The sequence below is a fragment of the Acartia tonsa genome, chromosome 7, assembly GCF_053477335.1.
Source record: "Acartia tonsa isolate MP-2025a chromosome 7, ASM5347733v1, whole genome shotgun sequence".
Classification (NCBI taxonomy): domain Eukaryota; kingdom Metazoa; phylum Arthropoda; class Copepoda; order Calanoida; family Acartiidae; genus Acartia; species Acartia tonsa.
Window position 1 is genome coordinate 47700447 of NC_137266.1, and position 22079 is coordinate 47722525.

Consider the following 22079-nt stretch of genomic DNA (forward strand, 5'->3'; position numbering starts at 1 on the left):
TATCTATACCTGGTATCTATAAATGAGATATTGTTCCCCTGTAATTGTAGAAAAGACAGGTCCGCTAGGAATATAAACCAATCTCCTGTCATACTGAAATATATATAACATTAAAATTCAAACAGTTAAAAAATGTGAATACATTCTTATGATAAATTAACAGGATGTTTGTCTGGCTTTCTCTACAGAAGGATCTTGCTAACCGCTGTACCGATATTGTTCTCCTTTACACAGTAGCTTCTCATAGAATTTCTGAATAGTATATTTTGATCATGTGAAATAATACTAAATTTAGGAATTTAAAATGCAAAGACATACATCTTTAACTCTTATTTAATAAATATTAAATGATGATATATTTAGTAGTAAAACAATTGTCTTCTATTATTAAAATATTAAAATATAACTTGTGTTCATATATGTAATATATTTATAAATAGACAGAAAGATTCGCAAGAGACATAAACCAATCTTATGTCATACCAAAAATGAAATACTTACAACATCGGATTTATTATATATGGGAATAGTATTTTTCATACTAAACATTAATACATGTTAGGAAAAATACAATTTCTAATTATAACTATGTATTTAATCTGTATATTAATTTAAAATAAATTCTTGCAAGACAATTTGTTTAACAGCTGATGTCCAAGTCCTAATCAATGATGATTCCATATAGTTGTTAAATCTAATGTTAAAATGTATCTAGTGTCAATAAACTATAATTTTATCAACAATAGCAAAATACATACATCACAATACAATAACATGGAAAGAAAATATATTTTATTTTAAGATTGAAGAAAAACGTCCTTTTATTTTGATATAAAATCTAACTTATGGGATATATTCGAATATCGGCTTAATACCGTTTCATAACTTTAACAATGGTTTCTATCGCTGATATGTCAGTTGCGCGACATAGATAGTTAGATTAGAGGGAATGCTTTGGCCCAATACAGGCACAACTCATTACCATGCACATTTGGAACTTCTATGACAAAGGTCATACAATCATTATCAAAGGGTTGGTTGTTTGTAGGGCTAATGGACGCTTTACACTGCAATTAGCCGTATCACATCAAAAAACTTATTTTTAACAATCTTTTCCTATAATCATTATTTTCTTTTTTTTTATATTAAACTTTATGACAGAATTGTCCTTGTTTTTATTGTTTCATCATCAGAAAAGATGTATCATCTCAATCTTTTGCATACAAAAATATAAAATAAATCCATAAATATTGTGAAGAAAAAAATAACTAGAATGTGTTCAAGTTGGGAATGTTCCCAAAATTGACTTGTCCCCAAATCCAATAATAGTATGTTCTTACAAAAAAATTAATAAAATATCATAAAAAAAACACAAATTCAAGCTGAAATCAAAATCAATGAACTGCAATTTTTTAAAAGCTCCTTGAAGGGAATCCTATTTAAATCAGTTAACAATATGTTTAGATATAGAGAAATTTTTTTTATCCAAGCCTTAACCCCTGTAAATTTAAAAAGCAATCCAACCTAACCCAACGTATCTTAATTATTTTTGCAAAGCGTAACCCAAAACTTTATTCTAACACATCTCCATTATTTTGCTTTAATTTAATTTTTTCTCAATAATCAGAACCTCTGGGAAGCTACCCTGTTTAGAGAAACCATATCGGTTCAGAGGTAAGCGAGATCCTTCGGTACACACACACAGTCAAACACAAAATGATAATTTTACCTCATTAAAAGGATTGTGAGTTGAAATGTAGAAACAGACAATAATATTGTCTGTGAACATGTATGATTGGGTTACAATTGTCTAACTTAGTCAGAGAGACAAGAACAAATATTCTTTAAAACAAGGATATAATAACCATAATATTGTGTGAGCAGTGGAAAATTGGTAACTACGACCCAGAGATTTTGCATGTTTTAAAAGCTCCCCAATTTATTTTTAAGAACTTCTTTAATGTTAAAATGCAAAAATAAAACATTATGATACATTATATTTATTGTTGTACACATATTGGAAAAAGAATTATGAGATCCAATGACCAAATCAGCACTTTTTTTGATAAAATGATGGTAAAAAATTGGTAGTTGGTTGGTTCTACATCAATACTGGTAAACATTTGCACTAAACATATAATTATATTATCTTTTTATTATAAAATACTTTTGTACTGAAGGTATAAGTCAATGGCGGATAAATTGATGTAGATCCCCAAAGATGAGACACAAAAGATAGCCCTCTGTAATAAAAATTAGTGGTTGAAACGTTTGAACACTCGATTTAATAAACGAACCAATAACAATTCACTAATTCCTCAAAGTTGGTAAGAAAACGAAAAAAAAGTTATAATGATAAAGCTTTGGAGATCAGTGTAATACACAGCCCAATGTCCCCTCCCACCCTGACTTCTGTCTGGCCTTGGGTTTAGGATTAAGTACAATATTAAGATTTTGTCATAAGATAAGATTAACTTTAGATCTCATATAAGCTGGACAAACGTTATCTAGGAAAAAATAAGGTACTTATCAGACAAATATAAAGTTCATATTTATATTCTAGCTGCGCCCCTAGCATGTACAAGCTCTATATTCAAAAGGATACGGAAAGAGCAGAAAATAGCTTAAACCATACCCAGACTTATCTAAAAAATAGCATAAAACCATACATGGACTATTCACTGTAAAAGAGTGATACACTTCGCTACAAACAAAATATGCTTACTCCCTTATAGTATAGGATATACTCTTTATATGAAATCGTTCTTCGTTTTTTTCTCAACAATTTGTAAATAGTTTAAATAAAAACCTCGATTAAAATTTAAACTTTACAATACATTGGGTTCTGCAAGTCAGATAATCTTCATGATAATATTATCACGGCTTTAAGTGATTTAAATAATATAAACTATAGGCGAAGTCACTTGTGTGATATAAAGAAAATGTGTAAGATAAACATAAAGTTGGTAGACAAAAGATTGTTAACAAACTTCTTCAACAAATATATTCACTATCTTAGTAGAATAGGAAGTCAAACCAATAAAAGCAAAAATAAGAATGACAACATTCATAAATTGCGAATCTGCCTAACACTATGGGAGTATATGATAAGTAGTCATATAAACTACACATAATTTTTTTTTAAATCTTGGTTTAAACACCTAGGAGATAAATAAATAAAAAAAAATTATGTTTTCAATATCAGTACCGAAAATTTGATTATAGGTTAATTAATCATTAGTTCACAAAATCTTTACCAAAAAACTTTTTATTTAAATAGCAAAAGAAAAACTTTATATCCTATAGAAAATTACAGACTTTAATAAATCTTAAATGGATTATAAATGCCAGTAGTGTTTAATTTCATTCTACATCAGGGCAATTTTGTTTATTATAAGAGGAGTGTACATTAATCTTCTATTGTCTTAGTACTTAAAATCCCAAACTATATCCATAATTTAAAATATAATAACTTGCAATGTTTATCCACGTACCTGTTTAAATAGTTGTAACTCAGGTCCAAACTGATCAACCCTAATCAAGAAACAAAGAAATTTAAAAGGGGTTCCTTTGGGCATTTATATAGTTGAATTACAATATCATACAATACCAGCTACACGCCTTGAGGCCTTTAGGAGAACGTAATTCTTTTTCTTTTCAATTTATGATATCCTAATATATCCACTAGGCGGCGTTTTCTATTATTTTTAATACTTTTAGCGATTTATCTTGGGCGGGTGTTGATATCTTTATCCAAAATAGCTATAAACCTTACCAGGACCTTTGAGAAGCTAAACTGTAAAGGAGAACAATGTCGGTTCAGTGGTTAGCGAGATAATTAGGTGAAGACAGACAAAGAGACAAACGGACATCCTGTTACTTTATTATAAGGATTATTAGTTACAGCTGTTTTCATGCTGTGATATTATTTGATTGTAAGACTTTTGAATCTAAGGTTTAACCCCCAGCAAATCAGTAAATTAAATTAAATATATTGTAAATATCATACACCGTTTCTACAGTAATTCTATAGTTCGTTACTAATACTTTATTTAGAACTAGCGGCTGCGATTCAAGGGGCCCTGTATTCAAAGGGACTAGAAAAAATAGCTTAAAAGGCTTAAATCTAATAATGAAATAGCCTAAAACCCTCACAGGACCTATATAAAGCCTTCCTAAAATAGAGAACCCATTTAGTTCGGTAGTTATGGAGATCTTAAACTACAGACAAAAAACCTTTACTATATTACATAACAGGATAGATTGATATTTACATTAAATAATCGATCTTTTTCTTATCGACCTAGTTGAGTATAATTACAGGGTTTTTTTTTTAATGAGTTAAAAGTATTGCTTAATTTAACCCACTTGCCATTGACAGAAATTAATAATCTATATCTTAATTTCTTCATTGATGTGGGACATTTTGTATGAGAAAAAAATATTTAGCGATTTTCAACAAATTCTGCCTTAAAAACCGGTTTTTCTAAAGTACCTATATTTGGAAGATTTTTGGATCATGACAAATTTTAGGAGTATGCAAAAATGCGTACATTTTTAAAAATCAAATTGCGCGGCTTGTGTTAAGAGTAGAAAAATGTTACGCATATCGTTAGAATTGTCATAAACTCTAGTTTTTGGAAATATATGTAACACATACATGCTATTTGTAGTATAGAAGCTACATTGGAAAATGTGAGAAATGTTGAAAATTTTAAGTAAGTTGGAACATTTTACCACGTAGCTCCTAAACTATACGTAGCACAGGAATAGTTCTTAAACACCTAAAAACTAGAGTTTATGACGATTCTAACGATATGCATAACATTTTTCTACTATTAACACAAGCCGCGCAATTTGATTTTTAAAAATGTACGCATTTTTGCATACTCTTAAAATTTGTCATGATCCAAAAATCTTCCAAATATAGGTACTTTAGAAAAACCGGTTTTTAAGGCAGAATTTGTTGAAAATCGCTAAATATTTTTTTTCATACAAAATTTCCCACATCAATGAAGAAATCAAGATATAGATTATTAATTTCTGTCAATGGCAAGTAGGTTAAATTAAGCAATACTTTTAACTCATTAAAAAAAAACATCCTGTATAACTGAAAACAAAATACAATCTTGCCTCTAACTTAATGAAAAATCAAAAGGCACATCAAAACATTGAGTAAAACTTTTCAATTTAATATCTCAATATTACAGATTCTTGTATTATAAACAAATAATCTCAATATAAAATCACTTAGTTCAGCAATTTATAGGACAAAAGAAATAAAAGACGATGACCAATATTGAAGATAATAAATTGTACAGATTTGTCAAATTTATACAGAAGAAAAAAAGATATACTTTTATGCAGCTTTATTGACTTTTATAAATTAGGTTGATTGTGAAATCGACAGACACCCTCCTTTCCTCCTTTATCCATACAAGACGTAATGATAAACTTAAAGCAAAATTTACAACTTATAATGCAGCTTCGCTTCCAATAAAGCATGAAAATAAAAATTTACTGTCGGTCATCAATGAAAGCTTAGCAAGATTATTTTTGGTTAATTGTGCATTTTCTTTTAAATTGTTTTTTATTATACAGATGCTTACTTATACCTTTTTAGAGACTGTGTACACATAATAATCAAGCACATAAGGTGGGGGGGTGGGGGGGGAAGCGATTTATATCCCTCCTGATCCAAATACAGTAAAGAGCGGAAACCTCCCCCTTTTTGGGTCAAAATTTCTAGGAGGATAAAAGTTATTTATCTGATCGTATTATAGACAGCATTTTGCGGATATTAAGATAAGAAAATAAAAGATTAAAACCAGTTTTGGTAGCCCCCGGAGCTAAATAATTTTGAAATTCATGCTTTACATGATTTTTCAGTATGTCTGCGAACCGGTTATAATCCAGCGGATATTAATCAGTTTCGAAGCAACACTAGAAAACATTTTCAAAAATGTTTTAACAGCACAGTCAAATAATAAAAAATAAGTTATAATTATGTTCGCCCGGCGTCTCAAAACAATTAAAATTTCTTTGTTTCCTGAAGTAGTTAGTTGTCCTTGCAGCTGTTTGATCTGATTATTTGACACGTCCAAGCTTAACAAACTTTCCAGACATTCGAAGGCAGAACCACTAAAACATGGATAGATATATTTTGTCTGAAAATAAATGTTTTGCGTAAAGATTATACGCCTGTCATAATCATCTTTCCAGTATGGCTTCGAAACCGATTAATTTCCGTTGGATTAGAACCGGTTCACAGCAGCCACACTGAAAAATTATGTAAAGGATCGTGTTATATCCAGTTTTCGTACTAATATAAAAACGTACTATCATAAGATTAAAACCATTAGCCCATGCCTTCGGCATCTGGGGGCTAAAAAACTGGTTTTAATCTTGAAATTGTACATCCTTATATCCGTGGAAAGCTAAATATAACAATACTAGTGGCTTCGCCCCTAGCCTCTAGGGGCTTTGCCCCAAGAGGTATAATTACATCTTCTATTACTTACCCAGCAAAACGGATCACAAATTTTCGCACCTACCCAGCAGGAAAACATTTTGCGATTAAATTCGCGAAATTCGTAAAATTCGTAAATTTCGTAAATTTCGTAAAATTCGTAAAATTCGTAAAATTCGTAAAATTCGTAAAATTCGTAAAATTCGTAAAATTCGTAAAATTCGTAAAATTCGTAAAATTCGTAAAATTCGTTAAATTCGTTAAATTCGTTAAATTCGTAAAATTCGTAAAATTCGTAAAATTCATAAAATTCGTAAAATTTGTAAAAAAAAAAAAAAAAAAAAAAAAATGGGGGAGGTTTTTTTTTGTTTTTGGGGGGTTGGGGGTGTCCCACCCCCTAAGAAAATAGCTTAAAATCACTGCAGGACCAATAGGTATATACCCTGAAGAGTAGAATCCGATCGGTTCAGTGGTTACCGAGAACTTAAGCTTCAGACGGACAGACAGACGGATGGACGGACGGACAGACATCATTCTACTTTGTATTATAGATAACACGATGATATACACAACTGATAAAAGACTATTTTTTCAATATTTATTTAAAACTACACCAATCAAAACAAGGATGACAACATCCATAAAAGCGAAGCACTGAAACGGTAGGACAATCGGACATTAACACTTGTATAGTATCTGAACTGAATAATCAGAATTTAAAAGTATAAGAGTCGAAGCAAAATTGTAAATAAATTTGTTGAAAAACTGTTTGAAGCAGGATAATGTTTATGAACATACTTACATTTTTTGACTTGATTATAGAGTTGCTTCGCTTATAATATTGTTCTTTGTTATCTTAGGAATCAATATACCAAAAATCAGATCAAACGGATAATTAGAACACTTGAAAATTTGTTGTTAAAAAAGTTGAAAAATCAACATGTTTAAAATGGACGTACGGACATTCTGGTAATATTTATAGAGTCGCTATCTCGGACGGACGGACGGACGTACGGACGGACCGACCCTAATTATAGAAAAGCTTCGCTTTTAAAAATGCACTGTAATCTTTTTTGGCATAAGTATTAAACATTTAAAATTTCTTAAGAAATATGTAATTTTAGTAGGCTACTAAAATTAGAGTAAAATAAAATAGAGGGAGAAGGGTTAAATAACTGTATGTCCCCTTCCCGAGATCCTGTGCCGACTTACAATTGGGTCTTCGAAAATCATCCAATAGCGTTGGGAATATTAACACAGCCAAGTCGCTACAAAAGCGCAGAAAGTAATTTGCTATCAGACAAAAAAGGCCCCGAACAAGAGGATCCAGGTAGTTGTCTAGTTATACATCTATACTATACACCAATCTACTAAATATTTTTAAGTCCACCTAACCCATGCATGACAAATTGAGTTGATGTTATAAACTTTCAGTTACATAAGATAAAGGGATAAGCAAAACAATTAATTAAACTTTTTTTTTATATAAATATAATATGTGCAAGGATTTGTTTGAGTTTTAAATGTCCGTCTGTCTGTGTCTCTATTTGGGATTCTACAATTATTTTATTTCCCTGGTTCATGCGTATTCATTGCATAATTAGCATATCCATAGGTGATTATAAATTTGAACATCTTAAATTAATTCCCTTACTTCTGAGACTTTTACTTTTAAAGTGGGCCAAATAATAAATATAACTTTGGTTCAACTCATAAACAAACTTAGTTTATTCAGGGAGTTAGGAGAAATTGGGCTGATTATTACACCAGTCCCCAAAGTAATATATTAACGTTTTCTTATTTGTTTGCCCACTAACTTTGAGGACTTGAATTTTGATTGGTTGGATCAAAAGTTCAACCACTGATTGTAATCTACAGAAGGGGTAATTTTGTGTATCATTATTAGCGATGTACATCCATTTATCGGCATTGTCTTATCCCTTTAGATTCTTGTAGTTTATCACACAAATAAAAGGATCAATTTTAGTGCTGAAATTATAACCTTTGACATAGAGGTTTTTATCCATTATTTATATTTTAGTTTTAGAGTCTAATTTGAAAAAAATGAAATCATAGTTACATAATATAGATAAAAGTTGTAGCGGGACAAAGTTTCTCAAAAAACAGCCATGTGACGTCATAAAATGAGGGGTTATTCATCTCTTTTTTATGTGTTTTATTTCCCACTTCTCCTCTTATCTCCATCATTTTTATGACGTCATATGGCTGATTTTTGAGACACTTTGTCCCGCTACATCAAAGTTTTCAAAGATAAATTTCATCATATTGTATATTATTACACATCCCTTATTCCTGATTTAAATCTGTAAACAAAGTTAGTTCATACTCACCAGACGATTTATGAAAAAGCTGAATCATAGATCGGCCTATAAACAACTTTCATTTTACAAAGTTTGGACAATTCCTTAATTCTCTTACTGGGGCACTAAAATTATCAAACTTATATGCTGCTTATATAAATATATTCTGTTTAACGTAATTATTTATGTCAAGATAAAAGTAAAGTTTGATATAGAAAAACGAGTGCGGGATGCCTAAAGGTTATGGTTTTGCTATTTTTCAAAGTGTTTTTAAACCATAATTTAGGAATGTTAGGCCAGAGATTTGTAAATTGCACCTATCTGAAAAATAAGATTCTACCGGCCCCGTCTAACAAAACTGGTATTAATTTTATATTTTTTTAATATTCGCAGAAAATTGTCTGTAATGATGCTATAAATAATTTTTCAGTGTGTCTGAGAACAGGATCTAATCCAGCGGATATTAATCGGTTTCGAAGCCATACTCTGGAAAAGCCTTAGTTTACCTACCCTGTTTTTCTTACCTTAGATTAGCAATCATATTCGACTTGAGAATCAAATGTTGTAAGGAGTTAAGGCCACAGAAACTTGTATTGGTTAAATTTGATAATCTCATCCCACTAGAAATTGATTATGCCAATAAAAAATTTTCATCATTTTAAAAATTTCACTAATATTAAATTTATTGTATTTCTTGATTATTTATAATCCAACAAGCTTAAAGCTTAAATTGTAAAATTAAATTTCAAAAAATTAAATTATAAATATTTGTAGGTTAAATTAACCCCTTACAGTCGGGCCCCTTGCCGCACCTTAATCAGCACCTTATTATCTCAGTTCCTATTAGAGCTAGATGGCTAAAAAATTTTGTGCAAGTCTCCTGTGTTATGATAAATTTCCGACCTTAAGTAAGTCAAGGTCAATCTTAGCTTCCTTCACCCTTTTATTTAACAACCTTTGTTTTTAGGTCCTTTTTTACTTAAAAATTTCAAACGGCTGTAATTTTTTTATTTTTGAAGCTAGCATAAAAATTTTTTGCAGAAAATGTTTATCTTTATGTAAATTTTATATTTGAAATATCAAAATATATATTTCAGCGGCCGCAGCTGTACTTGGCAGCTGCCAGCCGCCGCAGTCGGCGGTCGGCGGGAAAACGGCAGCGGATCTTTATGAAATTTTAATACGTTATGTATACATATAAGAAAAGCTAAAGTTTGAAAATTGAAGTCTCTAAGTCAAAAATTGCGGCCACAGGAGCCTTTTAAAGATATCTGGAGACCTGGAGGATCAGGACCTGCAGGATCATATCTGGAACCTAAAATTGACTTGAACACCTGTATTTAATATGAGGATGTACTACTAGAGGATATTTTAGTATTTTGGTAAGATAAAATGCTTTGTTTTAGTCCAAAAAATATTTTTGCTCTTTACCTGGATGACCCTGCCAGGTTTGCTGGCATCCTGTGCCCGCCAGGATGGAGATATTCAAAAAATTTCAACTTTCTGTTATGTCTCATACCCACACTTAAAAAGTCAAGAAGTTTGGGCTCTTTATCTTTCACACACAGAAAATGAGATAGAAAAAACCGGATGGGGGGGCGTTCAACGCCCCCCCCCCCCCCCGACCGTTAAGGGTTAATCACTAATAATATTGCCTTTAGCCTTGACATTAAAAGCTAGTTTAGAACTTTAAAGGTTATCAATTTATAAACTTTCTGGTTTAAAGGATTTTCCTTAAAATATATTTTTTTGCATAGTAACCCCCAAATTTAAGCAAAGTCAAAAACAACAAAAGTAATAAGTTGTAGTGAGGTTTTTTGTCTGCTGCTTAAGATTTCAATAACCAATGTAGCGAATGAGTTCTCCATTTTTGTGAAGCTATACATAGGTCCAGGGATAGTTTTAGGTCATTCTACTTTTAAAATTGACATTTCGATTGTTTTAGGCTATTTTTCTGTCCTGCAATATGCTAGGGGTTAATCCACTAGTAATTCTCCAAATAATTGGAAGTTTGTCTCTGTGTCCGGATATCCAGTAAGATCTCAAGAAATATAAATGAATAGATTTATATTTTTTAGTGTAAACTTTGTTGTGGGAAGATAATTCATGAAAAAAATGCAATAATTCTTACAATAAAGTAACATAATCTCTTTCTGTATGTCTGTTCCGAAGGATATCGCTAACCGCTGAACCGATATGGTTCTCCTTTACAGGACATATGTCCTGTAAAGGTCTATATTTATTTTGGGTAGGTTACCACTACCCTCTCAAAAATATAACTAACATAGATTGAAAAGAAAATATCTTACGTGCCCCGAGAGGTCTCTCGGGGCGTAGCCGCTAGTCTTATATAGAGTATTAAGATATAAAAACAGACATCATATTACTTTATAATGAGAAAACTCAGTGTTAAGATAAGAGGATAAATCCAATTCTCCATATACATATTAATATTTTCATTGGCACATGTGAATATTCCTCAAGTCTAAAGTTTCTAATTTTCCCAGGGTTGAGAAAGAGTTGGCTGTTATGTTTGTCAGACTGTTTCCACTCATATTCAATACCTAGATAGAAAACAAGGATGATTAAAATAGATGGTAGTAATTTCCCATTTATATTGCTCAAGAAATAATGCACATGTATTGCAAATTAAATTGAAGAAAAAAGGCACAGTTTTCATGTTAAGTTTAGGTTTAATTATATAATAATAGAAGGGACACCACAAGGATGGTAGATAAGTTTCCTAAGAGTTTTTTTTTCATACAACAGTTATTTATCACCAAAATTGTAGCAGTAGATAAATAAGAAATAAAAAAATCAGTTGAGAAAACAGAGCTTGGCAGCCGCGACTAAGCCTCAAATTACAGCCCGTTTTAATGCTTTGAAAAGATTTTTGAAACAAGGCAATGCCATATTTCGGTCAGGTTGAGACTTCAAGTTGATTTTTAAATTATAAAAAGTTGTTTTCCCTGAGGCTTATAGGCGGCTGCCGAGCCTTGAAGAAAAATACGTTTCCATACACTTACAGAAGTAAATAAAGAATAAGAATATTAGGTCAGTACGGTCAGTAGATTTAATTATTTCTTTATCAACAAGAAACAAAAGCAACATAAAAATTACGTAAACGTACATACAGATTTACTTGTATATACAATACATACATTTATACATTTGTTATTTTGAAAAATATTCATAATTAAAATATGTTAAAGTTTTAGAGGTATAAAATTGTTTGAAACAAAATATAATCAGTAACCAAATCAAGTGAAAAATCTAAAATTTCCTTCCTATTAAATGACTCTAAATTAGACTACATAAACTTTACCTAACAAAAAAAAATGGAACCTTACCTTATTATCTTTATTTATATCCTATTATTGAAGTAGTAATTTATTTTCACTGTATGGAGCTTAAGATCTCAATAACTTCAATTTGATTATCTCCTTAACGTAAGCTTCAAAAGTGAAGGTTTTAGGTTATTTAATTTTTGAATAAAAGTCTTGGAATGACTTTGATATATTATATTAGCATCTCTCTGCTTTTTCGAATACAGAGCCCCTAGATGCTAGGGGCACAGTCGTTAGTTTTAATTATATAGTAATATACCCAATGCATGGTACAATTCCTTATTCTGTCCATATTGTATATTCAAATATTCTAAAGTGTGTTACCTTTTTTTATGTTTTATTATTATTTGGCCACAACTTGGTTAAAAATGCTCACAAATCAGATCTTTTTCGACCGAAGATACTCAAATGGTTCCTTTACAAGCCCAATCAATCAGTTTTAAGATATCTTTTTATTTCAAGGAAAATTGATGAAAATACTAAAAAACGGCAAATTTAGGTGTTACCTTTTATATGCACAGATACCATAAAATCAACAGAAAAAATACTTATTTTTACTTTTCTGTCATTTTTAAAGCATGATTCTGTTAAATTGGCTATTCTTGAAGGGATTTATGCATTGATTATACTGAAACGTAATATTGGGCAGAAATTAATGTATTTCAAAAAAAGAAAATTTTGAAAATAAGAAATTCGATCTCTATCACTTCAGAGGACAGCTGCCAACCTCCAGTTAACAGGATATAGTTAAATACTTGTTAGCAATAATAATTAGCCCAAAAAGTAAAACAAAAAGTTTTTTAATGTGGCAAAAAAATGATAATCTAAATCTTAAATTTGGGAATGATAATCTTAAAGACGCTCTTGCTGTTGGTGATGATGACCCAGATGGTATCCAAATACATGAGCATTGTGACAACTTATCTATTAAGCTATGGTCCGATTTTTGTATTTGTAGCATTCTCCAATCAAGAGAAATCCCAAAACATACAATCATGGTTTTTAAATTCTCCAATTCATAAGGTAAATATAGTAGTTTTTAAAAGATGGTTATATTTCTTGTTACAACTTTTAATTGGAGGCTGCTACAAATACAAAAATTGGACCATAGTTGAATAGATGAGTTGTCATAACACTCATGTACTTGGATACCATCTAGGTCATCATCACCACCAGTAAGAGCATCCTTTAGATCATCATTCCCAAAATTAAGATTTAGATTATTATTTTTTTGCCACATTAAAAAACTTCTTGTTTTACTTTTTAGGCTAATTATTATTGCTAACAAGTATTTAACTATATCCTGTCAACTGGAGGTTGGCAGCTGTCCTCTGAAGTGATAGAGGTCGAATTTCTTATTTTCAAAATTTTCTTTCTTTGAAATACATTAATTTCTGCCCAATATTATGTTTCAGTATATTTCAATGCATAAATCCTTTCAAGAATATCCATTTTAACAGAATCAAACTTTAAAAATGACAGAAAAGTAAAACTAGTATTTTTTCTGTTGATTTTATGGTATCTGTGCATATAAAAGGTAACACCCAAATTTGATGTTTTTTAGTATTTTCATAAATTTTTCTTGAAATATAAAGATATCTTAAAACTGATTGATTGGGCTTGTAAAGAAACCATTTGAGTATCTTTAGTTGAAAAAGGTCTGATTTGCGAGCATTTTTTACCAAGTTGTGTCCAAATAATAATAAAACATAAAAAAAGGTAACACACTTTACATGTAAAATATGTTACATCTAAAGCAAGTCCTAAAAATTACCAGAGAAAGAGGGGACAATGGGATGTTTATTACACAGAGTCCCCAAAGTTTTATAGTAGATTTTTCTAATTCGTTTGCTTAACAACCTTGGGGACCACCAGTGATTTTTGATTGGTTAGATTATTAAGTTAAGTGTCTAAATGTTTTAACCATTAATTGTAATCTAATAAAGGGGCTATTCTATGTATCATCATTTGGGATGTACATCATTTTATCGGCCATTGTCTTATACCTTTAGATCCCTGGAAGCAAGGCCTAAAAATTATGCTAAAATTTTGCAGTCCGTTTCCTTTCTCTCTATTCCTTTAATTAAATGTAGTTTCCGGACAAATGGTTCCCAATTTCCAGCTTTATTCTTATTCAAAGCAGAGCCCGGCCCCAGAATATAATTCTCAGGGATATAAAGGAATAAGACAATGGCGAATAAAGATATGTATATTCCCAATGATGATACACAAATTACCTCTTCTGTAGATTACAATTATTGGCTAGATGTTTGCATACTCAAATTATTAACCAACCAATAAAAATTCACTGAAAGTCCCCAAAGTAGCTAAGCCAACGAATAAGAATAAAACTTTGGGGAATAGTGTTGAAACAGCCCTTTGCCCCATCTCTCTCTCTCTCTTTGATAATTCAACACATAGTTGGAAATTAGGATTCAAGTTGTATGTGTATTCACCCATTCATACATTAGAGATGGAACAGTTATTCTAAGACAATAAAAATTTGTTTTAACTTATTCTGACCTAAAATTAACTCATGATTTGGAAGCTATCTTTGAAAAATGACGTCAAACTGGCCTACCATTGGTCAATAAAAATGTATACTGGCTTGCCTTTTGTAATTTAGTCTGTGTATTGGCCTATCACTGGTCATATTTTAAAGACGAAATAGAGGGCTAATATTTTGAATATCTAAAAGGGACAGCTTTTAATTGTTTAAATGTTCTGAATTATATATAGAGATATTTATCATATCGATTAAAATTTTTTATGACAAATTGTTCTTTAATTTATTTTTGTAAATTGATGCACGAATAAGCTATTCCATCCTACAAACAGTATACTTTTTTCTTCATTTATTGTTTTAATAGTGTAATTAAGTATTGATATATTATTACTCCATTGAAATGTAGTTGAATAAAAAGGTTTTTTCTCGCGTAAAGTTAGATAATAGTCAAATGCTCTTATTAAGTCAAGGTGTTTTAAATTATACCCAAATGTATATGCATAAAATGGTTTATAGTTAAGAACAGTTTGACTAAACCATTACGAAAAAACGTAAACAAAAATTACCCCTTTGAACATCAACTTTAATGTTTCTTTTTTTCCATATTTTTATATACTTGCAGTACACTCTATTTGTTATATATAACTCTAATGTTTCTTTATATCCATATTTTTATATACATACATGTAGAACACTCTATTTTACCATATATTTTGCCTTTATAAAAGATCAGTAGTGTATATTCTATCCTTACAAAATTGGTTGGATTGGATGTTTTATAAAATAATATATCCTATTATATAAAGAACCAAGATTTTTTGTCTGTAGCAATTAAGGTTTCTATAGCTACTAAACTGATTGAGTTCTCCTTTACAGGAAAGAGTCATAAATGTCATGGATGATTTTAGGTTATTTTAATTGTATATTTAATCCTTGTTTTTAGACTTTTTGTCTATCACCCATCTAACTTTTTGAATACGTACTAGAGGCGAATATGCTATTTCATAATATACTATATTTCGTTTACTAACATTTTCTTACATGTCCCAGATTTTATAGGGGAGTAGCCTCTAGAATAACATAAAGCATAATATTTTTATTTTATTTCTTGACTTTTAAAGATATTTTTAAATTTGAATAAAAAGACAGAAAGTTTATTGTGTCCTTTTGTAAGAATAATTGTATGCATCAACTTTTCAAGTTTAAAAGTATTTGTTCTCAATTCTAAGATGCATATCAGGGATCTAGAGGGATAAGACAATTGCCGATAAAATGATGTACATCCCCAATAATGATACACAGAATAGCCCTTATAAAAGATTAAATTTAGTTGTTGAAACGATTGAACACTCAACTTAATTAAACAACCAATTAAATTTAATAAAACTCCCCAAGGTTGTTAAGCTAACGAATAAGAAAACGTTATTAGAAGAATTTGGGGACCAGTGTAATAAACAGCCTAATGTCCCCTCCCTCCCTGGTTGCATACACTATAACATACACTAAACATTGCTCTGTTTGTTTTTACTGGGTGTCCAATTTTTCCAAATTGTTGTGGGACTTGATATCAATATTAAAAGCTAGTTTAGAGCACTTAAAAATTTTTACAATCTCCTTATGCTTAAATTGAAGGTGTACAGGTGGGTGAGAGCTTTTAGGGGGTGTATTTCAGACAACAAGAGGGGTGGATGGAATCATACCCCAAACGGACAGACAGACGGACGGACAGACATCATTCTACTTTGTATTATAGATAACTCGAATATCCCAAATTTTCTTTTGTCTTGTAGATGGAAGCACAAAGCACATACTTTTTTATTACAACTCCCTAAATTTAATGGGGTTTGTTTTTTACTTAGATACCATCCCATTTAATTTTTCAAGGGGGGGGTATAACCCTCTTTTGCACTACACTGATTAAAAATATATATATTTTTTGTTCCCTTGAAAGCATTGATATAAACACCACTTATCAAATATCTTATTATTTTACCAAGAACATTACAAGGTTCTGTAAAAGATGTTGTTCTAACTACTATTTCTTTGGATTAGTTAGTTAAAACAGAAGTTTTATAATAGTTTTTAGTAGTGATTTTAATTGCCATATCATATTGTTTAGTATAGATCTTTTTATTTAGGGCACCCTGTAGATGTGTAAATGCATACTATTGCATGTTATTACAATTTTATGTTTACTCAATCTAGTTCAATATTATGTGTTATACAAATCTTAGCATAAAATATTTATTTATATTTAATATTTATTCTTACTTAATTAAAAACAAAATGTTGTTCAAGAAAGGACTATAGATGGTTGATGTAACTAATCAAAATACATTTCTACTTTTAAGCTGTGTTTTTTTTCTAAGGTTAGTCTTTTTTCAACACTAGTGCAGTGTATTATTCTACTCTTTTAAATTAGTTATATTTCCTTGTTTAAATCAAACTATAGACACAAAGATATGCTAATGCAATATGAATAATCTATCCCCTACTTCTTATATATTGGGGGTTAAAAAAATTATCTTTACTACTTTATTTCACTGAAATTATATCAATTACTACAGATTTTTTTCCGATTTTTTTTTGGTTAGCTATAAACCTTCCCAGTACCCATGAGACGTAATAATATAAAGCAAAATCCTTTCGGTTCCTTGGAAAGTGAGATCCTTTGATAAACACACAGACAGAGATGCTTGCTTTAATATATGGATGAGCAATAAATATGGCTTTCATCAAAAGAGAATTAAAAAACTTTTCCTGAATTGCTGAAATACCATTGGTGCAACTGAAAGACATTCCATATATAATTCTGGTAAACCTGTGCTATGTATTTCAAGTGTTTACACATATATTTCAGGGATCTAAAGGGATAAGACAATGGTCAATAAATAGATGTACATTCACAATGATGATCCACAAAATCAAACCTTCTGTAGTTTACTATTAGTGGTTGAAACTTAAAGAACAAACCAATCAAAAATCAATAAAGGTCCCAAAAGTTGGTTAGAAAACATATCATAAAACTTTGGTGATGAGTGTAACAAACAACTCAATATCCCCTCCCTCCCTGCATATATTTGCTTCTACATACATGTAATTGCATGGAATTTGGGCCATTTTCCTATTCATTGTGTCTGCGACCAATGCCTTAAGGGACCATCGTGAAAAATCAGATACTATACATAGGGAGGGAGTGAGCATTATGCGGTTTATTACACTAGTCTCAAAAGTTTTACAATAATGTTTTCTTATTAAATTTTAATCATGAAGATGAATGTCCAAACGTATCAACCACTATTCGTAATCTACAGAGGGGGTAATTTGTGTATCATCATTTGAAATGTACATCAATTCATAATTCATCGGCAAATGCCTTATAACTTTAGATCCCTGACTAACTCCCCCCCCCCACCACCCACACTTCTTTAAAAAAAGTAAATAAGAAAGTAATGATAATTAACATAAAGCTTATTGCATTATGCTTATAGTAAATCAGAGATTTAGAGGACATTGGGGTGTTTATTGTACTAGTCCAAAAGTAATATAATATTTTATTCTTATTTGTTGGCTCATCAACTTTGGGGACTCATATTAAATTTTAATTGGTTTGATATGGAGTTGAGTGTCCAAACGCTTCAACCACTATTTGTAATATGAATAAGGGGTAATTTTGTGTATTATCAATTCATCGACCATTGTCTTTTCCCTTTAGATCCCTGATTACCATCCCACCCACACTTCTTAAAAGAAGACAAAATATAAAGTACTTTCAAATATTAATTGTGATTAAGCGTATAGCATTTGTTCTACGTTATGCTAAATTCTTTAGGCTTGTTTTTAAATTGAATTGTTTACATAGTTTTGATTTATTATTGCGTATCTTATAACTTAGTTTAAATGATTGCACTGCATTGAAAGTCAGGAATAAAAGTAAAATTTTATGTCTACAAAAAAATAAAAATTCATTTTAAGACATCAATTCATTGATCTGTTACTACAATAATGTATTATTAAAATTGTTCTTGAATTATTTTTAATTCATTATTTTAAAAAAAAAGTCAGCTAAAGTCACTTTCCTTTAGTGCCAAAGATTGTTAAAGAAACAATTGCTTCATTATAAAGCCTACAATTTTGGTCAAAAACAAATTTAAAAAAATACAATTCATGCTCAAGCAATCATAATTAGAAAACAATATTGAACTTTGAATCTACTCACCTCTCCAGAGCAGTACAGCTTGAGACGTAGCCCTTGTGCAGGGTTTATATTGAAAAAAGTGAAGCAATTTGTTTTTTTATATAATCAACACTATAAATTTACTTAGAATAACGACAAGACAACACCAATACATAGAATTTAAGTCGACAAAATATTCTCAAATTCAATTTTGTATCAACATTTTTGTCAATCTTCTTATCCCCACATGATTGTAAGTAAGAAACAAAACAAGTAATAATAAATGTTATCAACTTTCAGTATAAAACAAATTTATGATTATGTTTCACACAGCAAAGCAGTCGGGTGTATTTTATGTCTGACTGTCATTTAAAATATATATATATAAATATTATTGAAATGACGTTGTTTAAATTTGAAAGTGTAAGATTAACCCCACCCCCCCTCCCCCTTTCCTCAAGTGCACTTAGTTGATATTTGGTTTTTAGTATAATGTTATACTAAAGTCAAAATAACTTAGTCTTTTTTCAACTTTAACTTAAAATTTCAGAAGAAACTCTGTTAATAACCTGGCTAATGTTCAAAGTTTTTTAACATTATTTTCTTTTGTCTTAAACATAACTTTTTCTGTTTCAAATTTTATAAACAAAACAATGATGTGAAAATTTGTATGATATAGTAGATAAAATGGAAAGGGGATGGAAATATTCTTAGGGGACATTGGATAGCTGTAAGAAATTCTTTTAATTTATTTGTATATTTAGCCATATGATGTAAAACTCTGATGTAAAAGGTATAAAAAAGGGATTATAGAAAGAAGAGAAAAACATGTATTTAGACATTTCTTTTACAAAACAAAAGATTTTATGAATTTAATTTAACAGAAACAATGATTCCAGTTGTTGTGAAATATTATGTTTTAATTATCATCAATAATAAAACAGTATAACACATCATTTTGTGAAATATATTTTTGATTCTAAAAAAATTTTAAGACTTTTTTTTTTCTTCTGAAAATACATGTCTCTCTAAATAAAGGATATTCTCGTAGTGTTAGAATTTACATCACAAGCTCTGAGTAAGCTAGAGAACCAGGAATATAAAGAGATAAGAAAATGGTTGATACATTAATTTACATTCCCAATGATAATACACAAAATAATTAGTGGTTAGTGACACTCATCTTAATGAATTAACTTATCAAAATTCATAAAAGTCCCCAAAGTTGTTAAGCCAACGAAAACGTTATCAAAATACTTTGGGGACTAATATAATAAACAGCACACTGTTCCCTTCCTTCCTGGTGAGTAATCTAGAGAACAAAGACCAATAATGCTAATTGGGATCTTCTTTTTATGTACAGAACTCGAGAAGGAAAAAGATGGTGTTTCTTATAATCTTACCATCTGAAAATAAGACTTTTTGTAGGATGTCTTTGTGCAGAGAGAAAGGGGACAATGGCATGTTTATTGTAAACTAGTCCCCAAAGTTTATACTTTCTTATTTGTTGACTTAACAACGTTGAGGACTTTTTGTGAATTCTGATTGGTTGGATCATTGAATTAACTGTCATTAACGGAAATTTTATGTATCATTATTGGGGCTATACATCAATTTATCGGTCATTGTCTTATCCCTTTAGATACCTGGTCTTTATGTCAGTTTTGCAAATGTCGCCCTCTCCCCATAACCTAATAATTTAAACAAAATTTACTCTTCTACTTAATCAATGACAACAATAATTTTGGTAAAATTGTAACCTGAAATTGCACTAAAATTTAGCAACTTTGTAAGAATACAGAGAGGTAAAGTATCACAATCTTTGCAAGATGGAACGATGACATGATCAAATAAAAATCAACATTATATTTTTAAAAAGTTAAATAGCATTTATTTAATTCTTTTTCTTTATAAGGAACTAGCGGCTTCGCCCCTAGCCTCTAGGGGCTGTGCCCCTAGAGGTTTGATCAACTTAATTTTTCGTATTTTAGATTTAAAAAGAAAAAGTAAAAAAAATTTTTTTTTTTTGGGGGGGGGTATTTTCATTTTTTGGGGGGGTTTGGGGTGTCCCACCCCCCAAGAAAATAGCTTAAAACCATCACAGGACCAGTAGGTATATTCCCTGAAGAGTAGAGCCCAATCGGTTCAGTGGTTACTGAGATCTTAAGCTTCAGACGGACAGACAGACGGACAGACAGACGGACAGACGGACAGACAGACGGACAGACATCGTTCTACTTTGTATTATAGATAAATACAATGGGACTTTCCCTCAAAATGCCAAGAGAGCTGAGAAAGCCGAAATATACATTTTAAGATTTCTAGTTTAAAATTTACATAAAAACAAATATTTTTTGACAAAAAATGTCAATCTAGCTTTAAAAATAAGAAAATTACAGCCATTTATAATTTTTAATTGAAAAGGGACCTAAAAACAAAGTTTATTAAATTAAAGGGTGAAGGAAGCAAAATATGACTTTGACTGATTTATAATTGAAAATTTGTTATCAAACAAAGGACAGTCAAAACACATTTTCGCCCTCTAGCTAATTTATGACTAATAAAGTTAGTAACCTATCTATACTAATTAGATTATAAAAATGTATACTCTTACAAGGTTAATCTTTGGAAAACACTCTTGATAAACTCTTACATAATGTCTCTATGGTAAAGAAGGATTGTAGATTGTCCAAGTATGTAATCAATATCATCCATGCCATTTACAGGGAGAAAAACAACAGAAATTATAAAAAAGTATAGATCAAGCAAATATTTTAGAAAAGTAAAAACCAATAATTTGTAGTAAATCAAAATTAAAAATAATTCATATATCTAATATCATTTTCTCAATAACTATACCTTGGACCCTGTTTTTTTTTACAAGAGCTAATTACAAACAACATAAAGTAGGAGGAGATTAATGTGGATAGATAGATAGATACTGATAGGATTACCAATTCAGGAATAAAGAAGAAACAATTCTTTCAAATGAACCCAAAAGTATTTACTCTGCACAAGGACATCCAAGCATTTTTTCAGGGGGTTAAAATAAGGGGTTCCAAAGGTTTGAGGGAGGTTATCTAATGTATTTTCAAATATTAGGAGGGGGGTAAAATGAAAGTTTTCAAAGAATTAGAGTATTAACACCCCTTTACAAAAAAGGCTTCGACAAAATTTGTCTTCTATCTATATTGGTTTGAAATATTTCCTGAAATTGTACTTATCTGCTCTTGTATTAAGAATTTTCAGTAAAGTATTT

General features: G+C 30.3%; 1 protein-coding gene across 1 annotated transcript in view; it reads right to left on the reverse strand.

The window, feature by feature from the left end:
- Nucleotides 1-22079, reverse strand: part of LOC145324588 (uncharacterized) — a 108048-nt gene that overhangs the window by 51805 nt on the left and 34164 nt on the right. Inside the window, exons 5-9 of the mRNA XM_080167170.1 lie at nt 11269-11354; nt 9315-9410; nt 6049-6141; nt 3495-3533; nt 10-93 (exon numbers count right to left, since the gene is read on the reverse strand). Coding sequence (XP_080023296.1) covers nt 10-93; nt 3495-3533; nt 6049-6141; nt 9315-9410; nt 11269-11354 — 398 coding nt within the window. The remainder of the gene's footprint in view (nt 1-9; nt 94-3494; nt 3534-6048; nt 6142-9314; nt 9411-11268; nt 11355-22079) is intronic.